This window comes from Mugil cephalus, chromosome 1, assembly GCF_022458985.1.
Source record: "Mugil cephalus isolate CIBA_MC_2020 chromosome 1, CIBA_Mcephalus_1.1, whole genome shotgun sequence".
Classification (NCBI taxonomy): Eukaryota; Metazoa; Chordata; class Actinopteri; order Mugiliformes; family Mugilidae; genus Mugil; species Mugil cephalus.
In genome coordinates, this window is record NC_061770.1 from 8,438,649 (window position 1) to 8,458,033 (window position 19,385).

Below are 19,385 nucleotides of genomic sequence, written 5' to 3' on the forward strand. Positions count from 1 at the left end.
GACGTTACCCACGGTTAGACAGCATATTGTTGCGTGCGATGCTGGAGTGGAAAAAGTCAAGAGTCGTTTCAATCGTGGGTGTAAAAGATGTTGTGTAATATTTTAGGCTGTGGAGGCGTCATGGTCGCCTGTGTAGGCTGCAGACGATTGTGTTGTCACGTAGGATTTACTGCATTAGATGTGAGTGCATTTATCTGTAAATAGTAATAACAAGGTCACGACATAGATAATTGCGTTAATGGTACAAAGCAAAAATATAGAAAACATAAAGTAGGACAACTGAAAACAGTTAGGATGGATAATTCACTATAAAAAAAGAGAGAGTTAAATATTTACAAACATTGTGAGTTTATGTAAATGTTATTTACATAGTCATACATGACTATGTTTTGATATTTGACACACATTAACAAAAACATAATGTCAGCACATAAATCCACAAGTTTGTATTTGTAAAGAAAGAAATGTATTTTATACTTGAAGTTACTGCCACTACACAGCATGAATGCATTTTTAACAGTGCGCCATTTTAATACTGCAGCTGCAAAGGGTGGGGCTGAATGCATGGATAAAGTTTTATCTTATCTTAATTACAAATTTAGCTTTATTTGTTAATTGCACTGAGAGGTATCTCAGATCTGGGAAGTAATTAACTAATCCGTTGGATTTGTAGTGGAGTTTAAGCACGAAGAAGATATACTTGAGTACAAAATAGCAAATATGTTAATAATTATACTTTCCACCTTTGGAAATACTTGTACTTTGATTAGACATATAGCATGTCTATATCATTTGACTTTTGTCAGTGAAGGGTAATCTAATTACACAATTATTATACATTTTTTATAAATGTTTGGGTTCCAGATGTTGATCTCTTCTGTAGCAGTTTTCACATTTATACAACAGGGAGGCATCATCTCTCATTAATTGGACAATAATCGGTCCTAGCGAGACTATATGGTGAAGTTACAAAGCATAAAGGCGTGAGAAAAGATTAAAATTCAGATAAAATATTATGATGCCTTCATGCACAGTGGGATATTGTGGAGAACTGTTAACTTTTAATTTATTACATGACAAAGCTGACACCGTGTTCAGCTCTAGTTGCCGATGAATGCGGGAATTCAGCTACAAACAAGGAAGCAAACAGATGAATCACACATGCATTAATAAGAACAGTGTGGTGTCTAGTTTTTCGGGCGGACGTGCTCACTGCCTTGGAACAGTCTCTTCACTGTGCGTGGATGTGTGTGTATGTGTGTGTGTGTGTATGTGTATGTGTGTGTGTGTCTAAGCTGCCTCCTCTCGCGTTGATGTCGACCGAGTGACACCGACTCTGACGCCGAATAGACGGATTTCTTGACTAAATTAAAGCAAAGCGCACCCCGGGAGAAACCCACACGAGCGGTGCCCTGTTCTTTCCGTCGGTCGGTCGGTAACCATGAGTCAACCGCGGCCGGATGAGTTCAAGCCTCCCCCGGAGTGCCCGGTCTTCGAGCCCAGCTGGGAAGAATTCAGAGATCCCTTTGCTTTCATCAACAAGATCCGTCCCATCGCCGAAAAGACGGGCATTTGCAAAGTCCGTCCTCCTCCGGTGAGTGCCGTGGCAGATTATTAAAGGCTGCCGAGCCACGGATGCTGTGATGGTAGACCGTGAGGACGGGCCGTAGAGGAGCCGAGTGCTCCGGGCATTTAAAGGGACTCATCAACATGGCGGAGGCTCGGCTGTGTTCATTCTTTGTGCTGCCACCGCTAGCTGCCTAATGTCTGTCTTTACTAACTACCGGGCCGTTTTTGGTCGACTTTGAGCCCACTGGTGGTAGCATGGACGTGTCTGCGTGTTATAAGAGGGTCGTAGTTGTGGTTCACCGTGGGTCAACAAAGCCTCGGTGCTCCGGTCATTGAGCCTCTGAGCTAGGAGGCTAACACAAGCTAACAGCCAACCTGTCATCATTCAGCTGCTTGGACATAGGTGTCTATGCGGAAGACATCCAGCTGCGTAAAGGAAGACTATCATAATTATGTTGCAACAAAACACATGAATATTTACTTTGTTTGTTTATATATTATATACATTTGGCCATAAATGTCCCCGAGAGGCGTGAAGTTGACGTTATTGTCGGTTAATTTGTTGAACAGCATCACGAAGCAGCTCATTCAGTTGTGTCCTCCATCACTTTTCTAATAAACACTAATTATTTAACGACTCTGGATGAATGATTTTTATGTCATTCATCAAATTTATTCTTGCTCCATGCTGGCACCAAGATAAAAAGTACACTGTGTTATTTCATTGTAGAAACTCCTCTTCTTAAATAGTAGGACTTTTGAAGAAGTTGTGGTGAAATCCGCCATGTTACAACACGACATTAGCTGTGGTTCATATTTATAAAATTTAGAGTTTCTCGAGAAATAGCCACTGTATGAGCCTGTGTTGTAGGGTGTTGTCCTCCATGTTGGCTTTGTGGTAAGCCAGCCAGTGAGTGAGTCTTCCATCTGGCCATTTTGTGTGCCAGTGGGGGGATGATGTTGGCTCCAGACTCTAAACACAAAGTTGGGAGCCCGGCTCGGGTGATGGGGGTGTTTTCATTGTCAATGCCAAGCTGTGTGTGGTATTATTGATTGGTGTCGTGAGTTACAAAATTAAAATAGAGTGCGGTGTGCCTTCAGTAATCTGCAGACCAAACTTGACCCCTACATCAGTTTTAAGAAAAAAGAAAAAAGTTTTTATTTACTCGCTTAATTTCACTTCAATTGAGTCGTCCACACTTGATTACGTCCATAATTAAGAGTGCACAATTACCACAAACGCCCTTAGCAATATGATATATATCGAAGAAAAAAAAATACTCCCACCTACGTCGTCTGATTGTGTGTGTGTGTGTTTGTTTCTGTTGTTCTTTTAGGGTTGGCAGCCTCCTTTCGCCTGCGATGTCGACAGACTTCACTTTGTTCCTCGGATCCAGAGGCTCAATGAACTTGAGGTGAGTTTTGTTAGTCAGATTATACCAGAGCTCATTTGCCTACGTTATCTGTCTGTGCATCGCCGCTCTAAAACCGGTTCCTATTTTTAGCTCATTAATGCAATTACTGGCCCCATGCAGGCTTCACGAAATAATACAGTAGTGGAACAAAGAACCGTTCTGTTAATGTCTTGTAATAATGTTAGGTAACACAGCATTTAGACTGGATGTCACTGGGGTTAATTGTTACTCATGAAAGTGCATTTATTATGCAATCGAACGTAATTCGATTTTCTGCTCCGTTGTTATAATCGTGGTGTTACCTGGATGCGTTGATTTCCTTGCACTTAATTTATTTGTAACCCACTGTTTACGTCCTCTCTCAGGCCCAGACCAGAGTCAAGCTCAACTTCTTGGACCAGATTGCCAAATTTTGGGATTTGCAGGGATGTGCTTTGAAGATTCCCCACGTGGAGAGGAAGATTTTGGATCTATATAAGCTAAATAAGGTTAATTATTGATTCTTTTTTGGTTATCTGATGTATGGGTTTTAAAATGTAACGAAGCAGCCTGACGTCGTTGACCTCTGTCATTGTAGCTGGTGGCAGAGGAGGGTGGATTTGACATTGTCTGCCGGGACAGGCGATGGACTAAGATTGCACTACAAATGGGCTTCGCTCCTGGCAAAGCCGTCGGCTCACACCTGCGAGGGCATTACGAGAGAATCCTCTATCCCTACAATCTGTTTCAGACCGGAGCGAACCTGCTGGTGAGTTGGGCGCGTGCATCAGTGTGAGGGCATGTTGTGTTCCCGGTGAGTCTGTGGCTCATCACTGAACAAATCTCTAATAATGCAACTTGTTAATGTAGTTAATCAGCTACTCTAAAACATTTTAGTTGACTTTTTGTAATAAGCACCTTGTCCTTTACAAGGATGACATATATATCTATAGTATAAACACAAATAATTAGGATGCGTTATTAGGATGTGCATGCTTTGTGTTTAATTACAGCTTATATATTATATTTTCTTTAGAGATCTGTGTGAATTTTGGAGAGATGTTTAAGTTAACTCTGTCTTCTGACTAATACGCCGCCACTGAATTTGTTATCTGGTGTCTAGTTATGTCATTTAATTGCCTTTACACCCTCATATTCTGTAACGCATTGCAAGAGAGCTAATCCAGTATCATTGAATTGGTGCTGTGTGACCTCTTTGATAGGTCACTCTAAATTGTGTAATTACCCAAGCTCTCTCTTGCTTCAGGCACCAGATCCAGCTTCCAAACTGATGCGTTTGGAGGCTGATCCTGAATTTGAAAAGGTACGTTTGTGTCGTGATTAAGAAGGCACGCAAATTAACAGCATGCATGTTTATCTGTGGCTGGGTGGTTCGTTGTATTTACACATTAATGAGACTATATTGACAGGTATGATATTGGGAATTTAACTTTTCTTCGGCCTGTTTTATTCCCCGTCAACACCTCTGCATTATCTTCTATATTCAATAGCAATCTTTCGATTAACGTACTTTTGCTTTTGTGACATCGAGCAGGTGTTTAAATGTCCTCTCTATGTCTCGGTGTTAGTGAACAAAGCAAACAAATACACATTAAGAGCCTGGGGCTTCCTGAGAGTTATGCAGCTCAAACTTTATTACATAAAAAGGGAATGAGGGGACAAAAAGTTTTTTTTTTCTTTTTTCAAAATGGAATAAAGTTTGCGTTGCATAATGTCACAGTGCTCCAGCTGTGTCTTTTATTTAGTCATCGCCACATTGTTCTAAGCATGTTGTGTACACAAAGACTGTAATTTGTTGATCTAAACCAATCACCTGTCACTAACCACATCCTCCTTCATGTGTCACACTCTTGAAAGCAAGTTGAACCCAGTTAACACCAAATGAGCTGAGTTGTGCCCCCGTCTTTCAACAATATTTGCTAATTATCCCATGTGTTAGTCCAGCGTGTCTTATTGCCACTGAACTAATAGTTGTATTCTATACTATTACAATAGTATGAGTCATATAGACGCTTCCATTTTAAAACGTGTGCCTTCCTCGCACTTATATATATCCTACCTGACCTCATACCGCATCTAGCATTCCATTGATAACTTTACTTTCACTACATGTGAGTCAACCAGTATTTCCACTTAGCTTTATTAGACAGTTAGTTGTGGTTTTATTTTATTTTTTCTTTCTTTATCCTCCAGTGTGTTCAGAAGCCCGTCCAGCCAGCGGAGAACCTGGGGAGCAAGGAGAGCGCAGACACCAAGGAGCAGATTCTGCAGGATCAAACTAAGAGGCCGCCCGCCCAGATGCCTGACATTTGCCCCAGCGCTCGCAGGGCCAAGCGCATGAAGTGTGAGGTGCGAGCCGCAAACACTGAAAACTCGCAAACTGCCCCGAAACCACCAGCACAGACTTAAGTGTTCACCACATATTCCGCACTGGTATGAATCCTGTCGAGGGGATTCACACTGACATCTTGTCTCTTCCTGGAGGTCTGATGTGTGCACTAAAAGTGATATTAAAGTATTGGTTCTTGATACTATGTGCGGACTTCCTTACGTGATGGAAAATCAATCAACAGAGGTGATACAAACAAGTCTACATCTGACTAAAACTGCTCTGTTACCAGCAGTGCAGACGTCACCACAGAGCTTGCATCCTGATGGCGGTGGCTTTAAGCTGGCACTAGTTTCACTTCCGTCTGTTTCCCGTAGGCCGTCTGTGTGAAGACTGAACCAGGTGAGCCAGGCGAGAGCAAGCCGAACCTGAGGCGGAGGATGGGTTCTTTCGTCGTCAAGTCAGAGCCAGGTCAGACTGAAGAAACTCTGCTGAATTATGGTAACACTCGTTTAATTGGCCTCCCTATTCAGAATCTGTAAGCATTACATCATCATCGTTCATGAATGGTTTATAACAGTCTTGGTGTTAAATCAATTTAAAAACTCCTGTGGGAATTGACAAATTCACACATAATAAGAAACATTATAGTAAAAAGCATCTGTCACTGCATAGCTGTTAACAATACAAATAAATAATAACAGTGTTGTTATTGATGTTTTCCGTTGTCTTGCAGAAAAAGAGATTCCCGTTCTGGTTAAACAGGAGCTTGTTGAAAGTAAGGAACTTATAATTGAAGCTGACAAACTGAAATCGCGGTACAAGAAACTCTTCCCTCCGGTCGCTCCGAGCCCCGTGAGTAGAATCATTTTGTGCCTGCTCTCTGACTCAGACTAGCCTGTGTTAAGATATGAAATCTTTAGTTTAGTCAAATGAATGCGTTGTCAGACATCCAAATCTCCTGTGGATCGCTGATGTGCACAAGTATCACAAACCTGACATTTCAAGCTGCATATAACTGCAAAAAAATAAGAAGAGGTGACACTGATAAAGGAATAATGCATTTAGAAACAGGTTTCCACTCCTACATCAGGCGGTGACCGTGTAAGTGTACATTTACATGAGTCAACATTTCAAAGAATGTGCTGCACGTGCACTTTGCGTTTGAAGAGACTCCCTGCTACCACCACTGATAATGTAGTTTCTTCCTGTTGCCTTGTCACAAACTGCTCCTCTTTTGGTCCAGGTGGACCTGGTTGTGTGTCTGGTGTGCGGCAGTGGGGGAGACGAAGACCGTCTGTTGCTGTGTGACGGCTGTGACGACAGCTACCACACCTTCTGTCTGATTCCTCCCCTGCACGACGTCCCTAAAGGAGACTGGAGGTGCCCCAGGTGCCTGGCTCAGGTGGGATCAACTGTAAAGATACGATTAAAGTGATTTTCTAAATACATAAAGGGACTATACCGTGCATGTTTACAGATCTGTGCACGATCTGTGGATAGAATTGTTGATACCCTTCTGTTAAAGAAAGAAAACCCACCAAGGACATTGAAATAACTTGAAACTGGCCCTTTCATGAAGCACCTCAGTCCAACCTCTTTTCTCTGAAACGATGTGTTATAGCTCCTGTCTCATTAAGCCAAGTCTCTCGATTATCAGACATCTGCAGGCTGCACACTTCTTTATGCTTTAACGACAATGCAATTGTGCAGTAAAGAATCCCCTTAGATTAACCACGTTACTGTTTGTCCACGCAAACCTTATGATATGATGATGATGAGCACTACAATACTGTGTGAGCACATGTATATTCTCGTGCAGTGAGTGAGACCGAAGGCGAAACTTAAGAAAGGAACAATGGTCGGCTAAAAGATAACATAATACCACTGCCACTCTGGATATTATGATAGAAGTAGCCCGTCAGCTATAAATGTAGATGTTTGACACTTGTCACAGTCGCCCATTAAAACAGTCTTCTCACAGGGGCTTTGTGTTCCAGTGACCCGTTGAGCCGCAAAACCTATAGTTTCAGTTTCACTTGTATAACCGCAGCAGCAGTAGTAAACAAAGGGGGTGAGAGGTTGTTGTGTGTCTGATAAGTGCAGCGGTTACTTTTCCGTTTTGCTAATGGCAACGTCTAAATTCTGCCCAGAGGTTTCGCACTGATGTATTTTATCTTAGCATAGACTAAAATGTTGTTTGAAAAAGGGGAAATAAAATAAATTTTCTGTCATAAAACATAACATGACAGAAAACTGAGAACAAAATGATGTGTAAATGCCTTTGAACGTTTAGCATATTTATAATTTAACCACTTTTTAATCTCACCGACAGGAATGCAGCAAACCTCACGAGGCGTTCGGGTTTGAACAAGCATACAGGGACTATTCCCTGCGTGCGTTTGGGCAAATGGCAGATGCGTTCAAATCTGATTACTTCAACATGCCAGTTCATGTAAGTAGAAGAGGTTTCAACATAAATCTGTCGGTCTCTCCTGTTATGAGTGTTTTAAACTTGAATTCCCACGTTGTCCTGATAGATGGTACCTACGGAGCTGGTGGAGAAGGAGTTCTGGCGTTTGGTCGGAGCCATCGAAGAGGACGTCACGGTGGAATATGGGGCCGACATCGCTTCAAAGGAGTTTGGGAGCGGATTTCCGATCCCCAATGGAAAATTTAAGGTTTCCCCAGCAGATGAGGTGCGTCAGGTCTTTATCTTTATACCCGTGGAGCCAAGTTAAATTAAATTGAATCACTCCCGTCTTAATGATCAGAGTGTGTCGCTGCTCTTGCAGAAGTACCTCAAATGTGGCTGGAACCTCAACAACCTGGCGATGATGAAGCCGTCTGTCCTGACTCACGTAACAGCCGACATCTGTGGGATGACGCTGCCGTGGCTTTATGTTGGCATGTGCTTCTCCTCCTTCTGCTGGCACATTGAGGATCACTGGAGCTACTCCATCAACTACCTGCACTGGTACAACAGTTTGCTGATGCTAAGCTCAGCTGTTTATGCAGGTCCATTCTGGCCTGTGTTCCTATAATCTCCTCAGTTGTGGCTCAGTAGCAGTGAATTTTATCTTCTTCAAGGGGGGAACCAAAAACCTGGTATGGAGCTCCTGGTTTTGCTGCAGAACAACTGGAGGAAGTGATGAGGAAACTGGCCCCGGAGCTGTTTGAGTCTCAGCCCGACCTACTACACCAGCTGGTCACCATCATGAACCCCAACACCCTAATGGCCCACGGAGTCCCAGTACGTGCACATGTCTCTGCTTCCAGATGATTTTTAGACGATAGGGTAGCTTGTCTTTCTTACAGGATTTTCTTTTGTCTCCCATCTGTTTCAGATTTACAGAACGAACCAGTGTGCTGGAGAGTTCGTCATCACGTTTCCTCGGGCTTATCACAGCGGCTTCAATCAGGGCTTTAATTTCGCTGAGGCGGTCAACTTCTGCACTGTGGACTGGGTAATGTCTCTTTGCTTAAACAATTCAAAATTCATTTACAGTTATGGTTTCATTTCTTTTTTTTTTTTTTTTACATTAACATTGGACCCATTTTTTTGTTATTTCAGCTTTTACCAGGGAACAGACACGTTCAGTTTAAGATGTTATTAGTTAATACATCAGAGTTTAAGTAGCATTCAGTGTTGAGTCTCAAAAGACCGAAACTATAAACTGGAAAGTACCAGCGCAGTTAGATTTTATTTAATCTAAAAAGGCTGACGATCCCATGGCGACTTTAGAAATGTGTTTCTTAGACCAACAGCCCAAAACCAAATATATTCAGTTTACTATCACAGAGGAGTCAGATTTAAATATCTCCTATAGAGAAACTACAATATTTTTCTTATTTTTCTTAAAGTATTGAAAACTTTTAGACTGAATTTGATTAAGTTTACATGGATTATATTTCCTGGTTTATTCCAACCAGAAAGAAACAATCAGATCAAGTGTTAACATGGTTATTGAGGAGCTAACATTTCTTTTTGAATAGATTATTAAAGGTTTACACTGCCCCATTTTTTTTTTTTTTTTTAATTTTAAATCTTTTCTTTACTCTCAGATGCCTCTCGGCAGACAGTGCGTTGACCACTATCGTATGCTGCATCGGTACAACGTGTTCTCCCATGACGAGATGGTTTGCAACATGGCCTCAAAGGCAGACACGCTCAACATGGTCCTGGCCTCGGCCGTTCACAAGGACATGCTCATCATGATCCGGGACGAGCAGGAACTGAGGGAGAAAGTTAAGAAAATGGTACAGTATGGCTGTCATGTTACCACACCCAACACCGCGCCGTGTGTAATGTAGATACCGTTGAACATTTCGCAAATGTGTTTTGCTTTCTGAAAAAAAAAAAATGACCTCTCATGGAAACACAGTCACAGGGTCTGGCTCCACTTTGCTTCGAACACATTTGTTGCTGTCTCCCACCTTCAGGGGGTGTTACACTGCAGAGAAGCAAAATACGATCACCTCCAGGATGACGAGCGGCAGTGTGCCAAGTGCAGGACCACCTGCTACCTGTCGGCAATCACCTGTCCCTGTAGCCCAGGAGTCCTCGTCTGTCTGCACCACATCAATGACCTCTGCTCCTGCCCCGTCACCAACTACACACTGAAGTAAGTCCCACTGGAACTCACTCAGAGGTTATTACTAGATCTAGTAAACATGTGTGCGGATATGCATTTTACTTCTGTCCACTCTGTGTCCCCCTGAACTAGATTTGTGCATCTTAATAGTGCTTTGTTTGCTGCTGCAGTTACAGATACACACTGGACGACCTGTTCCCCATGATGAATGCTGTGAAGCAGAGAGCCAAGCTGTATGATGAATGGGCCTCTCGTGTGACGGAGACTCTCGAGGCTAAACTGGAGAAGAAGAAAGGTGAGCAGCAAGAGCCAGTAAAAGAAGATAAACAGCACATTAAAGCCAGACCAGCGTTTTTGTACAAATGTTTTAAGGTGATACACACATCCTCCAGTATAGTGCTGTATTTTATGGAACAGGTCTGAAAACTATCTATGATTTTGCGCATAAAATGCATCACTCGTGACAGCAGCTGGCTGGGAGGGATGATATCTCAGTGGCCCATCTCTCTTGTAGGTTTAACCTCTTTATCATCTAAAGCTACTAAGCTGCGCTCAGTGAAGAAGAGGCACGTCCACGCTGACAAATTGTAGTGCAGAGACAAATGGCACGGCTCCCACGTTGCCATAGTTACTTACCTTAACTAATGCAATAAATATATTTAAAACACCTGCCAAGCCAAAGAAACCAAAAAAATATTTACTCAGACTGTGAAACACTATGTTTATTTTGGGTCAAACTGATAGACGTGTTTAGTCTTTGCTCCTCTTCTACATTGTGTTAACATTTACTTGAGTTACTACTTTGGAAACTAGTTTGTGTACTAAGTAGTTTGCTGGTCTTTCTGATCATTGAATGAACTTGCGGCTGAATGCAAGTGGTGCCATTATGTCCTGTGACAAACCTTGAACTAATCTCTGAAGACTATTCAGCACAACTTTCTTTAACCTTCGTATGACTAACACATTTTAATCGATGAGCTTTGAGGCTTTGAGGCTTTGAAGGGAGGAGGAACACGTTAAAAAGTGACCACACCGCCTGAATGAATAGGTTGTCATCAGTGGCGGTTATGTGAGTTATAGGCAGGATTTATTGCGTTACTCAGCTGTGTGTTGGGTTGTTTACGTTGCGTGTCAGACTGACCAACCAAGTGTTCTCTCCTCAGGCCTGCCAGTCTTTCGCTCCCTTCTCGCTGAATCAGAGTCCAATCTGTTCCCTGACAACGACCTGCTGCGTCGGCTTCGTCTGGTCACACAAGATGCAGAGAAATGCTCCTCTGTGGCACAGCAGCTATTGAACGGCAAGAGGCAGACCAGGTAACGATAAACAGCGAGTGAGCTCGTGGATCGGTTGTCCATAAATTGTCCTTCATGTTTTGTTGTGCTGTAAAGGCCTTAATGGAGTTGAACTCTTCCCCAGGAACCGGTATGGTAGTGTGAAGTCACGGAGCCAGCTGACAGTGGAGGAGCTGAGTTCGTTTGTGAGGCAGCTCTATAACCTCTCCTGTAGTCTTCCTCAGGCGCCCATGTTGAAGGTGAGCCGGGGAGGATTGTATCTCAGTAAAATTTAATTCACAAGCATGAGGCTCATCTTAACGGTTTTCGTTAGCAAGTTCTTATTTAAATTGTGTGAACGGAAGCGCTACTTACTGCTAATATTTAAATTTCCTTTTTTGCGGTTTTTGTTGAGAAATAATCTTGTGACAGCGGCTATGGTGGGAATCTGACCATGCTGAACTGTCAGTATCAGATTGTGTCAGATGACTGCTGATGCATTATGATGATGCCCCCCCCCCTTCAGACTAAATGACAGCCAATAGGAGAAATTAAATAAATTAAGATTTAAATTGTGCTAATCTGGTCAGAACCACATTGTTTGTTGCATGATATAATGTACGTGATTTAGATTAAAACCTAATTTATAGTACTGCGCTGACCCATGTGCGGACCCTTCCCCAGTGTGAGAGATTTATGCACTCGTACGTCTAGTACGCTCTGATAAAAAAAACGTGCTGCGTACTTTTTGCCAGTCAGGTTAATCTTGTTTCCACTTCCTGCTTCACTTTCGACTAGAGATTGGCCAATATGTCAGGCCGACATACACTGGTGTTTTCATACATATACACTACATATATATATATATTGTTGTATATATATTATTTGCTAGCTGACATTGTTTTTCTCTCTCTGGCGAGCCAGTGGTGTAGGTTGTCAGTCAACCACAATAGATGTTTAAGGTTTTGGTTAAATTGGGACTTGTAACATTTGTTATCATTGTGCCATTTATATCATGTAAATGGAAAAAGAAAAAGCAGAATCAGCTCCAAATATCGGCTCAAAAAAATGGGCGACACGTAAAAGAAAAAAAAAAATCGGTATCAGTATCGGCCCTAAAAAAATCCATGTTGGTCGATCTCTACTTTCAACAATGGCGACTGAAATTTTCGCAGAAATTTCCAATTCTTCCGAAATTTTGCTGAACACGAGTCATACAAATGTATCTCCAAACCTCTTCAGTCAAACTTTCCAATTATTTGTTGATCCAAAACAATCAATTCAAAAATCGAGGAGATGGAGAAGCATCCGAAAATAGTAAAGCTGAAACATGCCACTACCAAGCGAACCAATCCCAGACTTTGCGGGGAGGTGCAAATCAGCCACGGAGCTAGGCCGTGATGCAGAAATCAGGTCTGCAAAAGTATTATTTAGACTTCCTATGTTTTCTAAATGATTATGTCTGTCTTTAGGAACTCTTGAATCGCATTGAAGACTTCCAGCAGCACAGTGAGAAGGTCCTGGCAGATGAAGTTCCCAGCGTGGCTGAGATCCAGAGCCTGTTAGACATCAGCTTTGACTTTGACGTGGACCTGCCGGAGCTGCCTCGCCTGAGAGTGAGACTGGAACAGGCCCGGTGGCTGGAGGGGGTGCAGCAGGCCAGCGCTCAGCCCGCCACGCTGACCCTGGAGACCATGAGGAGGCTGATCGACCAGGGAGTGGGTCTGGCACCTCATTCGTCGGTGGAGAAAGCCATGGCACGCCTTCAGGAGCAGCTCACTATGTCCGAGCACTGGGAGGACAAGGCGAGCAGCCTTCTGAAAGCCAGGTGAGGGCAGCAGTTACTGACCCGTGACGTGAGCCACAGGGTAGAAAAAAAACGTCCAAAACAACAACAACAACTAGAGCACGTTCCAGGTGGTGATGCTCTGACTTTCTTAGTTTTAACTTTCTGTCCAGGCATTTGCACTGATTGTAACTGAATCATGTAATATGACGTCAGTGCTCCTGATTTTGCTTCATTTTAATTACAGCTAGTGCAAAATGCTGCTGCTAGAATATTCAACAAGACCAACAAAAAGTGAGCATCATGTTTAGTTCTGCCCTCATTCCATTGGTACTCAGTGCTGTTCAGTATTAACTGTCATAAGTGCTTCTCACAGGCTTTTAATGGCATGGCTGTCGGGAATGTGCATCTCTTTTTCCTCCATTATCCAGTGAACTAATCTCAAGTCAGGGTTTCTACACAGGGTCCATCATGCTTAGTTTTCTGCAGCTTTCAATTTGGTGCTTACCAGCTTTTAAAATAGAGCATAACTTTAGATGTTGGACAATTACAAGTTACTGTCCACATGGTTTTCTGTAGTACTACAAAAAAACAAAAAACAAAACAAAATAAACAGTAGGAAAATAACTATTCAGGAAGCTTCTGAACAAAAATGTCATGGCCGTTCTTGTCTTAGTTGGTTATGTAGTACTGATGTGCAAACATTAAGCCAAGGTTTGTCACCTACAGTGTATCATTACTGTTTTACTGCCCAACAGACCCCCACACTCCATTGAGACTCTCAGTGCTGCTGCTGAGAAGGCGTCCAGCATCCCTGCTCACCTCCCAAACTGTCTCCTCCTGAAAGACACCATCAGAAAAGCCCAGGAGTGGCTTCAGGAAGCTGAGGAGCTTCAGGTTGGAACACATGTGGTATTTCATCACAGAGTGGACATGACTCAGGTCAATTTGAGAGTGACTGTGAATGGTCTTATAATTTCAGGCCACTGGTTGCATCCCGCTGGTGGAACACCTCTCTGACATGGTGTTACGAGGACAAGCCATTCAAGTCCACCTCGAGCCTTTAGACAGGCTGGAGTCTTTAATGGGGGACGTGAAGGAGTGGAAAGAATCTGCAGCGGCAGCTTTCCTCCAGAAAGACTCAACGCTTACCTTACTGGAGGTAAAATCAGACAAATGTACTGTTCACACTGTGAGGTCAGTGGTGGGGTTCAGCTCACTTGCTACTTCACCGGATCTCGCAAATCTAGACATGTTTCCTCTTTTCGTCATCGGCCACGTTATTTATAGTACCATCGTTTTTAGTTTAACATTTTTGGTTTAATTTTAGATTAACACCTGCAGCTCGTTGCTGCAGGCAACACGTTTGGGAATGGGGGCTTTGTGGTTTGACTATGAGGAGACAACTCAGTTTTGTCTGTGATCTGATCCCACCGCACACCTGTTCACATAGTGTAACACAACCTAGTGTAACACAACCTTCGGTCTGACCCAGATGGGGAACCTAACAGTCTGAGGTTGGGAGGTTGTCAAAATTAGACATGCACATAGTAGATAAAATGGTGATGACCCACTTACTCCACAATGAAAACTATACATATAGAAACATTTACATGTTTCGGTTCTCACTAAATACTAGATAGTCTTCTAGTGTTAACGGACCTCTGAGCCTCAGTGGCTTGTTAGGTCAGCTAACTCATTCCAGCTCAGTACAGAAGCTAATTAACTATGGTTTAGTATCAAAATGCAGATTTACATGAATGGCCTTTGGCTATTTTACACTGGATTTTAGGGTAAAAAAGACTCAGTTATTTTGTTTGTTACAGGTTCTGTGTCCAAGATGTGAAGTTGGAAGCCCGGGTTCCCCGAAGAGGAAGGCCAAGAAAGGGAAGGAATCACCTAAAGCTACCAAGAAGAAAACGCCCAGGCTCAACACTCTCAGCGATGTGGAAAAAGTGCTATCGGAGACCAAGGATTCTACCTCTGCAGTAAGTTTATATTCCTCTTCATACACACTCTGAGCCATTAAGAGTAAAGGTTTGGGCAGTAAGACCCTGGTGATAAGAAGTGTGTAAGGGGTGTGGTCACTTCAGAATCAATGAAGGGGTTTGAACAGTGGGGAAATACAAAAAAGAAAGTAGAACAGTAGAAGTGGTTTTAATATTCAACCTCACAGAAACAAAAAATGGAGCAGAGCTTCCTCGCTGACTTTTAGACGTCTTTGCTGAACTTTCACTGTCAAGAAAGGTACTGACTCTACATTTTGTTTTCACCAGATGGCAACTCTGGAGGAGCTGCGTGTGAGGGAGATGGAGGCTTTCTCTAATCTCAGGGCAGCAAACGAGTCAAAGCTCCTTCCCACAGCAGACTGCATGGACCTGAGGGTGTGTTTCTGTCAGAAGGCGCCGATGGGTGCGATGCTGCAGTGCGAGCTCTGCAGGGACGCTTTCCACAGCGTGTGCGTCAGGGACCCATCGGACTCCTGTGAGACACAGCCGTGGCTCTGTCCACAGTGCCAGCTGTCAGAAAAGCCCCCGTTAAGCAAAGTCCTCTCGCTGCTGGCGTCCCTGCGGCGCATAGGGGTGCGTTTGCCAGAGGGCGACGCGCTGCAATATCTGGTTGAGAGGACGGTTAACTGGCAGCAGCGTGCGCAGGAGATTACACAGGTGTGTCTACCTGAACTAGAAGAGAGGCCGGGGACCCCTCCCACACTAACCCACTGGGTATCAGGCAGCGACAACGCACACGGCGACACTCAGGTCACCCTTCATCTCTTCATCTCGTTTTTTTTTTTTTGGTGCTTCATTATTTTCAAGTGTTAATCCTGAGGTTTGTTGTTTTTGACACAGGCTCCATGTTTGACTCCAGAGTGGAACAGGACAAGCCATGCTCAGACGGTCTTCTACACCGAGCAGAGATGCATACCGCTGCAGGGTCAGTGTGCGTCAGCTAACGCTAAATGAACCAATTGTGTTTGAAAACTGTGTTTCGTCGTCGTTCGGTGGGATCCTTGTTGAAGTCCTGTTTCTTGGTGTGCGCGACAGGCTTAAGCCACCAGCTGGAGGAGCTGATGGTGGAGGGGCTCCTGCTGCAGGTGTCTCTGCCAGAAGTCCAGAGCCTCTACCACGTTTTACTGGACCGAGCCAGCAGCCAGCACACAAACAGATGCACGTCACCATCGCAGGAAAAGCCCACAGACTGTGACAAACACACGCCGTTCAACTCTCAGGGAACAAATCTGCCACTGAACCAGGTACCGACCGTCACCACGTGAATAATTCATCAAAACCATCGAAGCTTCTTCTTCATCAGTTTCATTGTGTTAACTCTAATGTCAGGATGAAGCCAGCGACGCGAGGGAGACCGTGATCGGCTCAGAGAAGAAAGCAAAGAGGCATCTGGAGAGGGAAGGTTTAGATGCGGAGCGCAGGGGGAAGGACAAAAAACACTCTCACAAACGACAGAAGATAAATAAAAAGAACCGGCAGCGCAGGCCGACCTCCACATCGTCCTCCCCGCGCTCAGATTTCTCCCAGTCCGACGACTCTGGCGAGGAGATGGCCGTGTGTCCAGCAGAGACGTGTCTGCTGCCGGAAGGAGACGAGGTGAGGGAAATGTTTGGAGTAGCCTCATAAATGTGTAGAGGACACTTTAAAGAGCGATGCTGTAAATATAGACTCTACATAATGAGTACAATGTAATGGTAATGGATATAATAAAGCTCTGACTAGCACGTTAGTGACTGTGTTTATATGGACACCAGGACTTCACTAATACTCAGTCAGAAGACGTTTTTAATCACATTAAGAGCTGTGCAGCAAACCACTGATAATTATTAGAATATGTTACTGCTTGATAACCATGCTAATGCTTGATCAGTTAGTCGCACATTTTGCTACAGGCGGGGGATTGAACAAGTTTCTATGACGGACAGAAACGTGGCAGTAGAAGTCAGAAGTAGTGTTTAAAAAGATGAATGAAGCTGGAGTTGATGTGGCTGCATCTTGTCTGTCTTCTTCTATTTAATTCATTTATTGTTGTCAATAAAGTTGGCAGATTCAACGTCAACAGCAAGTTTTATTCTGATGAATGTTTAGCGTCATGTAAACACACACTTGTATCTTCTCAGATCATTTAATTTCACAATGATCTTTGTCAAGTCAAAGACATATTGTCCAGATAAACAGCATCATCTGTATTTTTGTTTTATTAGGATTTTTAGAGGCTTCTGGGTGGAGTTGTTCACAAGAAAAGGGCAAAAGAGGAGTCTGAATTAATTACAATAATTTGCGTGGAAGATGGATTTTTGTGTCCTTGAAAGTATCCGGAGGGTCTTCAAGCTACGTGTCTGACATGATAAAAACCCCTCAGTCACTATCTGCTCAGCGTCAGACCGTAAACAGAGGGCGTTAGAGACTGACTGGTGAACATTCAGCGACAGGAGATTCCTTCAGGAGCTGAGAGAGAGATGAAAGACGGACTGAATGTGTTTGTCATGAACAGTGACGTTGATCAGCCATAAACTGTGTGTCGTTGCTGGTTTTAGTGTTAGATCACTTGTGTGTGCAGGTGGATTGGGTCCAGTGTGACGGCAGCTGCAACCAGTGGTTTCACCAGGTCTGCGTCGGCGTCACGGCGGAGACGGCCGAGAAGGAGGACTACATTTGTGTCACATGTACACTGAACGACGGACACATGAGAAAATGAAGCCGTTTGTCGGGAGTCTGCGTGTCCTCGGTCCGTTACCGGAGCCTCCGGTCTGGAAGTGTCACTGATCCCATCCTCCCCGCCCCAACTCTTCCCGTCTGTCCGACCCTTTTGTAACAACGGTGCTATCTCCTCTTTGACTTGTTGTCCAGAACTATAATGTTTAGTTATTTTTTTGTATTTTTACATATATATATTATATATATTTCTTTCTTCTGAATTGTTTGTGGTTGTCTAAATTGAAAAAAAAAAACAAAAAAAAAACAACAACAAAAACACAGGATGTGAAGTGTGCTGCATGGGATTCCATTACATCAGCAGAGGAGTCTTACACCATGATAATTAATGAGATAATCAAGGGTTAATATTATCTTCTTTGGAACCTCCTTGCATGTTAAACCAGAGTTAAAAGGACAGAAGTTGAAGTTTTCACCCCTTAATAACCCCCACAAAATTACATTTTTCTTTCTTTGAACTCCGGTGTTTAGTACATGCATCTTAATATAATTATTTCCATTTTTTTTGTAGAATAGTTTTATTTATCTGAGCAATAATTTTTTTGTCTGAACTGACTTACAAGGCTTGATCTCGGCTGAGTTGTGTTGTAGCGATGGCGGTGTGATGTGACTGGAAGCTACGCAGGTGATTACAGCTGTTGGGAACTCTGAACGGGACACAGCTGGAAGGACTCGGGGTAGCAGAAGATGTTACAAGTTTATATTGTGGAATAAAGCCCTTTTGTTCTAGGGAGAGGTCTGGTCCATTCACTTAGACACCAACCACTAGATGTCCTCATAACCATGATTTAAAAGTTTTAATCTTAAACGTGTATCCTGAGCTTAAGAACTTAAGTGCTTGTTGTGACGGTAAAATAAAGATCCTAGATAACGATGATAATTAACAGTGGCTCAAGGATTTTGAAGGCTGAATGTTAGGGCTTTGTCTGTCATAATTTTAAATAAAAATCAATACATTGTTCACTACAAAAAAGTTGAATATTCCTTTAGGTTCTGTAAGAGGCAGGATTTGGTGCAGTCAGGAGGAAGTAAATGCTGCATCAGGTCCTCAGATGATAATAAATGTTAATTTAATTCACAAGCAGTCGGTATTTATCACTGCAGCAGCAGAATATCATTTCAGCCAATTTCCTGTAAGTAAACCTCAAAAATATACAAGATTGTTTTTAAAGATTTCACACCAATGCAATGAACTTTTAAAACTTTAATTGCTGGCAGAGTAGTCAACTATTTAATCGAGAATAAGGATGTGGAGATGAAGGTACAACTTCTCTGAAGGGCTTTTCTTTGCATGTGATTAATCACGTCGTCTCTTGAGAGAATCCTTTTATTCTCCAGAGCTGTAGAATGAAATTGCCATGAACTTACAACAGATCCTAAGACAGTCAAAACATGCACAGTGACGCCCACGAAGCGCTCGTAACAAACTTGAGTGAACCCGTGCTGTGACGCAGTGCGGCCATGTCTTCTGTCTTGTCTTAGTGAAGTTCAGTGAACTGAAAGAGGAATTAAGTTCATTTTTAGAAGCCTGCTGCCATTTTAAAACACTCAGCATATACATCTCAAAGACTGTTCACCAGTCAACCGGTCTGTGCACTGACCCACAACCAGAAGTTGTTTCCAGCGACAGATGAGCGTCACGCATGGACGCTTCCGACGCTGTTCGTAAACCACAGCTCATGTAAAAAAGGGCTT

At 43.1% G+C, this 19,385-nt stretch overlaps 1 protein-coding gene across 3 annotated transcripts; it reads left to right on the plus strand.

Moving 5' to 3' along the window:
• Nucleotides 1–1,226: 1,226 nt before the first annotated feature.
• On the plus strand, nucleotides 1,227–18,419 carry kdm5bb (lysine (K)-specific demethylase 5Bb). Of its 3 annotated transcripts, none has more exons than XM_047590512.1 (28): nucleotides 1,227–1,594; nucleotides 2,907–2,984; nucleotides 3,350–3,472; nucleotides 3,562–3,732; nucleotides 4,231–4,287; nucleotides 5,178–5,333; nucleotides 5,691–5,814; nucleotides 6,050–6,168; nucleotides 6,560–6,718; nucleotides 7,649–7,768; nucleotides 7,854–8,012; nucleotides 8,109–8,290; nucleotides 8,404–8,566; nucleotides 8,661–8,780; nucleotides 9,379–9,573; nucleotides 9,757–9,938; nucleotides 10,079–10,203; nucleotides 11,072–11,222; nucleotides 11,326–11,440; nucleotides 12,653–13,008; nucleotides 13,725–13,863; nucleotides 13,949–14,128; nucleotides 14,793–14,954; nucleotides 15,243–15,725; nucleotides 15,816–15,900; nucleotides 16,011–16,219; nucleotides 16,305–16,571; nucleotides 17,536–18,419. In XM_047590512.1, exons 1-28 carry the CDS (start codon nucleotides 1,442–1,444, stop codon nucleotides 17,671–17,673), a joined length of 4,671 nt encoding a protein of 1,556 aa, XP_047446468.1. In that variant the 5' UTR covers nucleotides 1,227–1,441; the 3' UTR covers nucleotides 17,674–18,419. The 3 variants fall into 3 exon arrangements, with proteins under 3 accessions (XP_047446468.1, XP_047446476.1, XP_047446484.1); XM_047590520.1 differs by having other exon boundaries at nucleotides 5,691–5,784; XM_047590528.1 differs by lacking the exon at nucleotides 4,231–4,287 and having other exon boundaries at nucleotides 5,691–5,784.
• The last annotated feature ends 966 nt before the right edge of the window (nucleotides 18,420–19,385 follow it).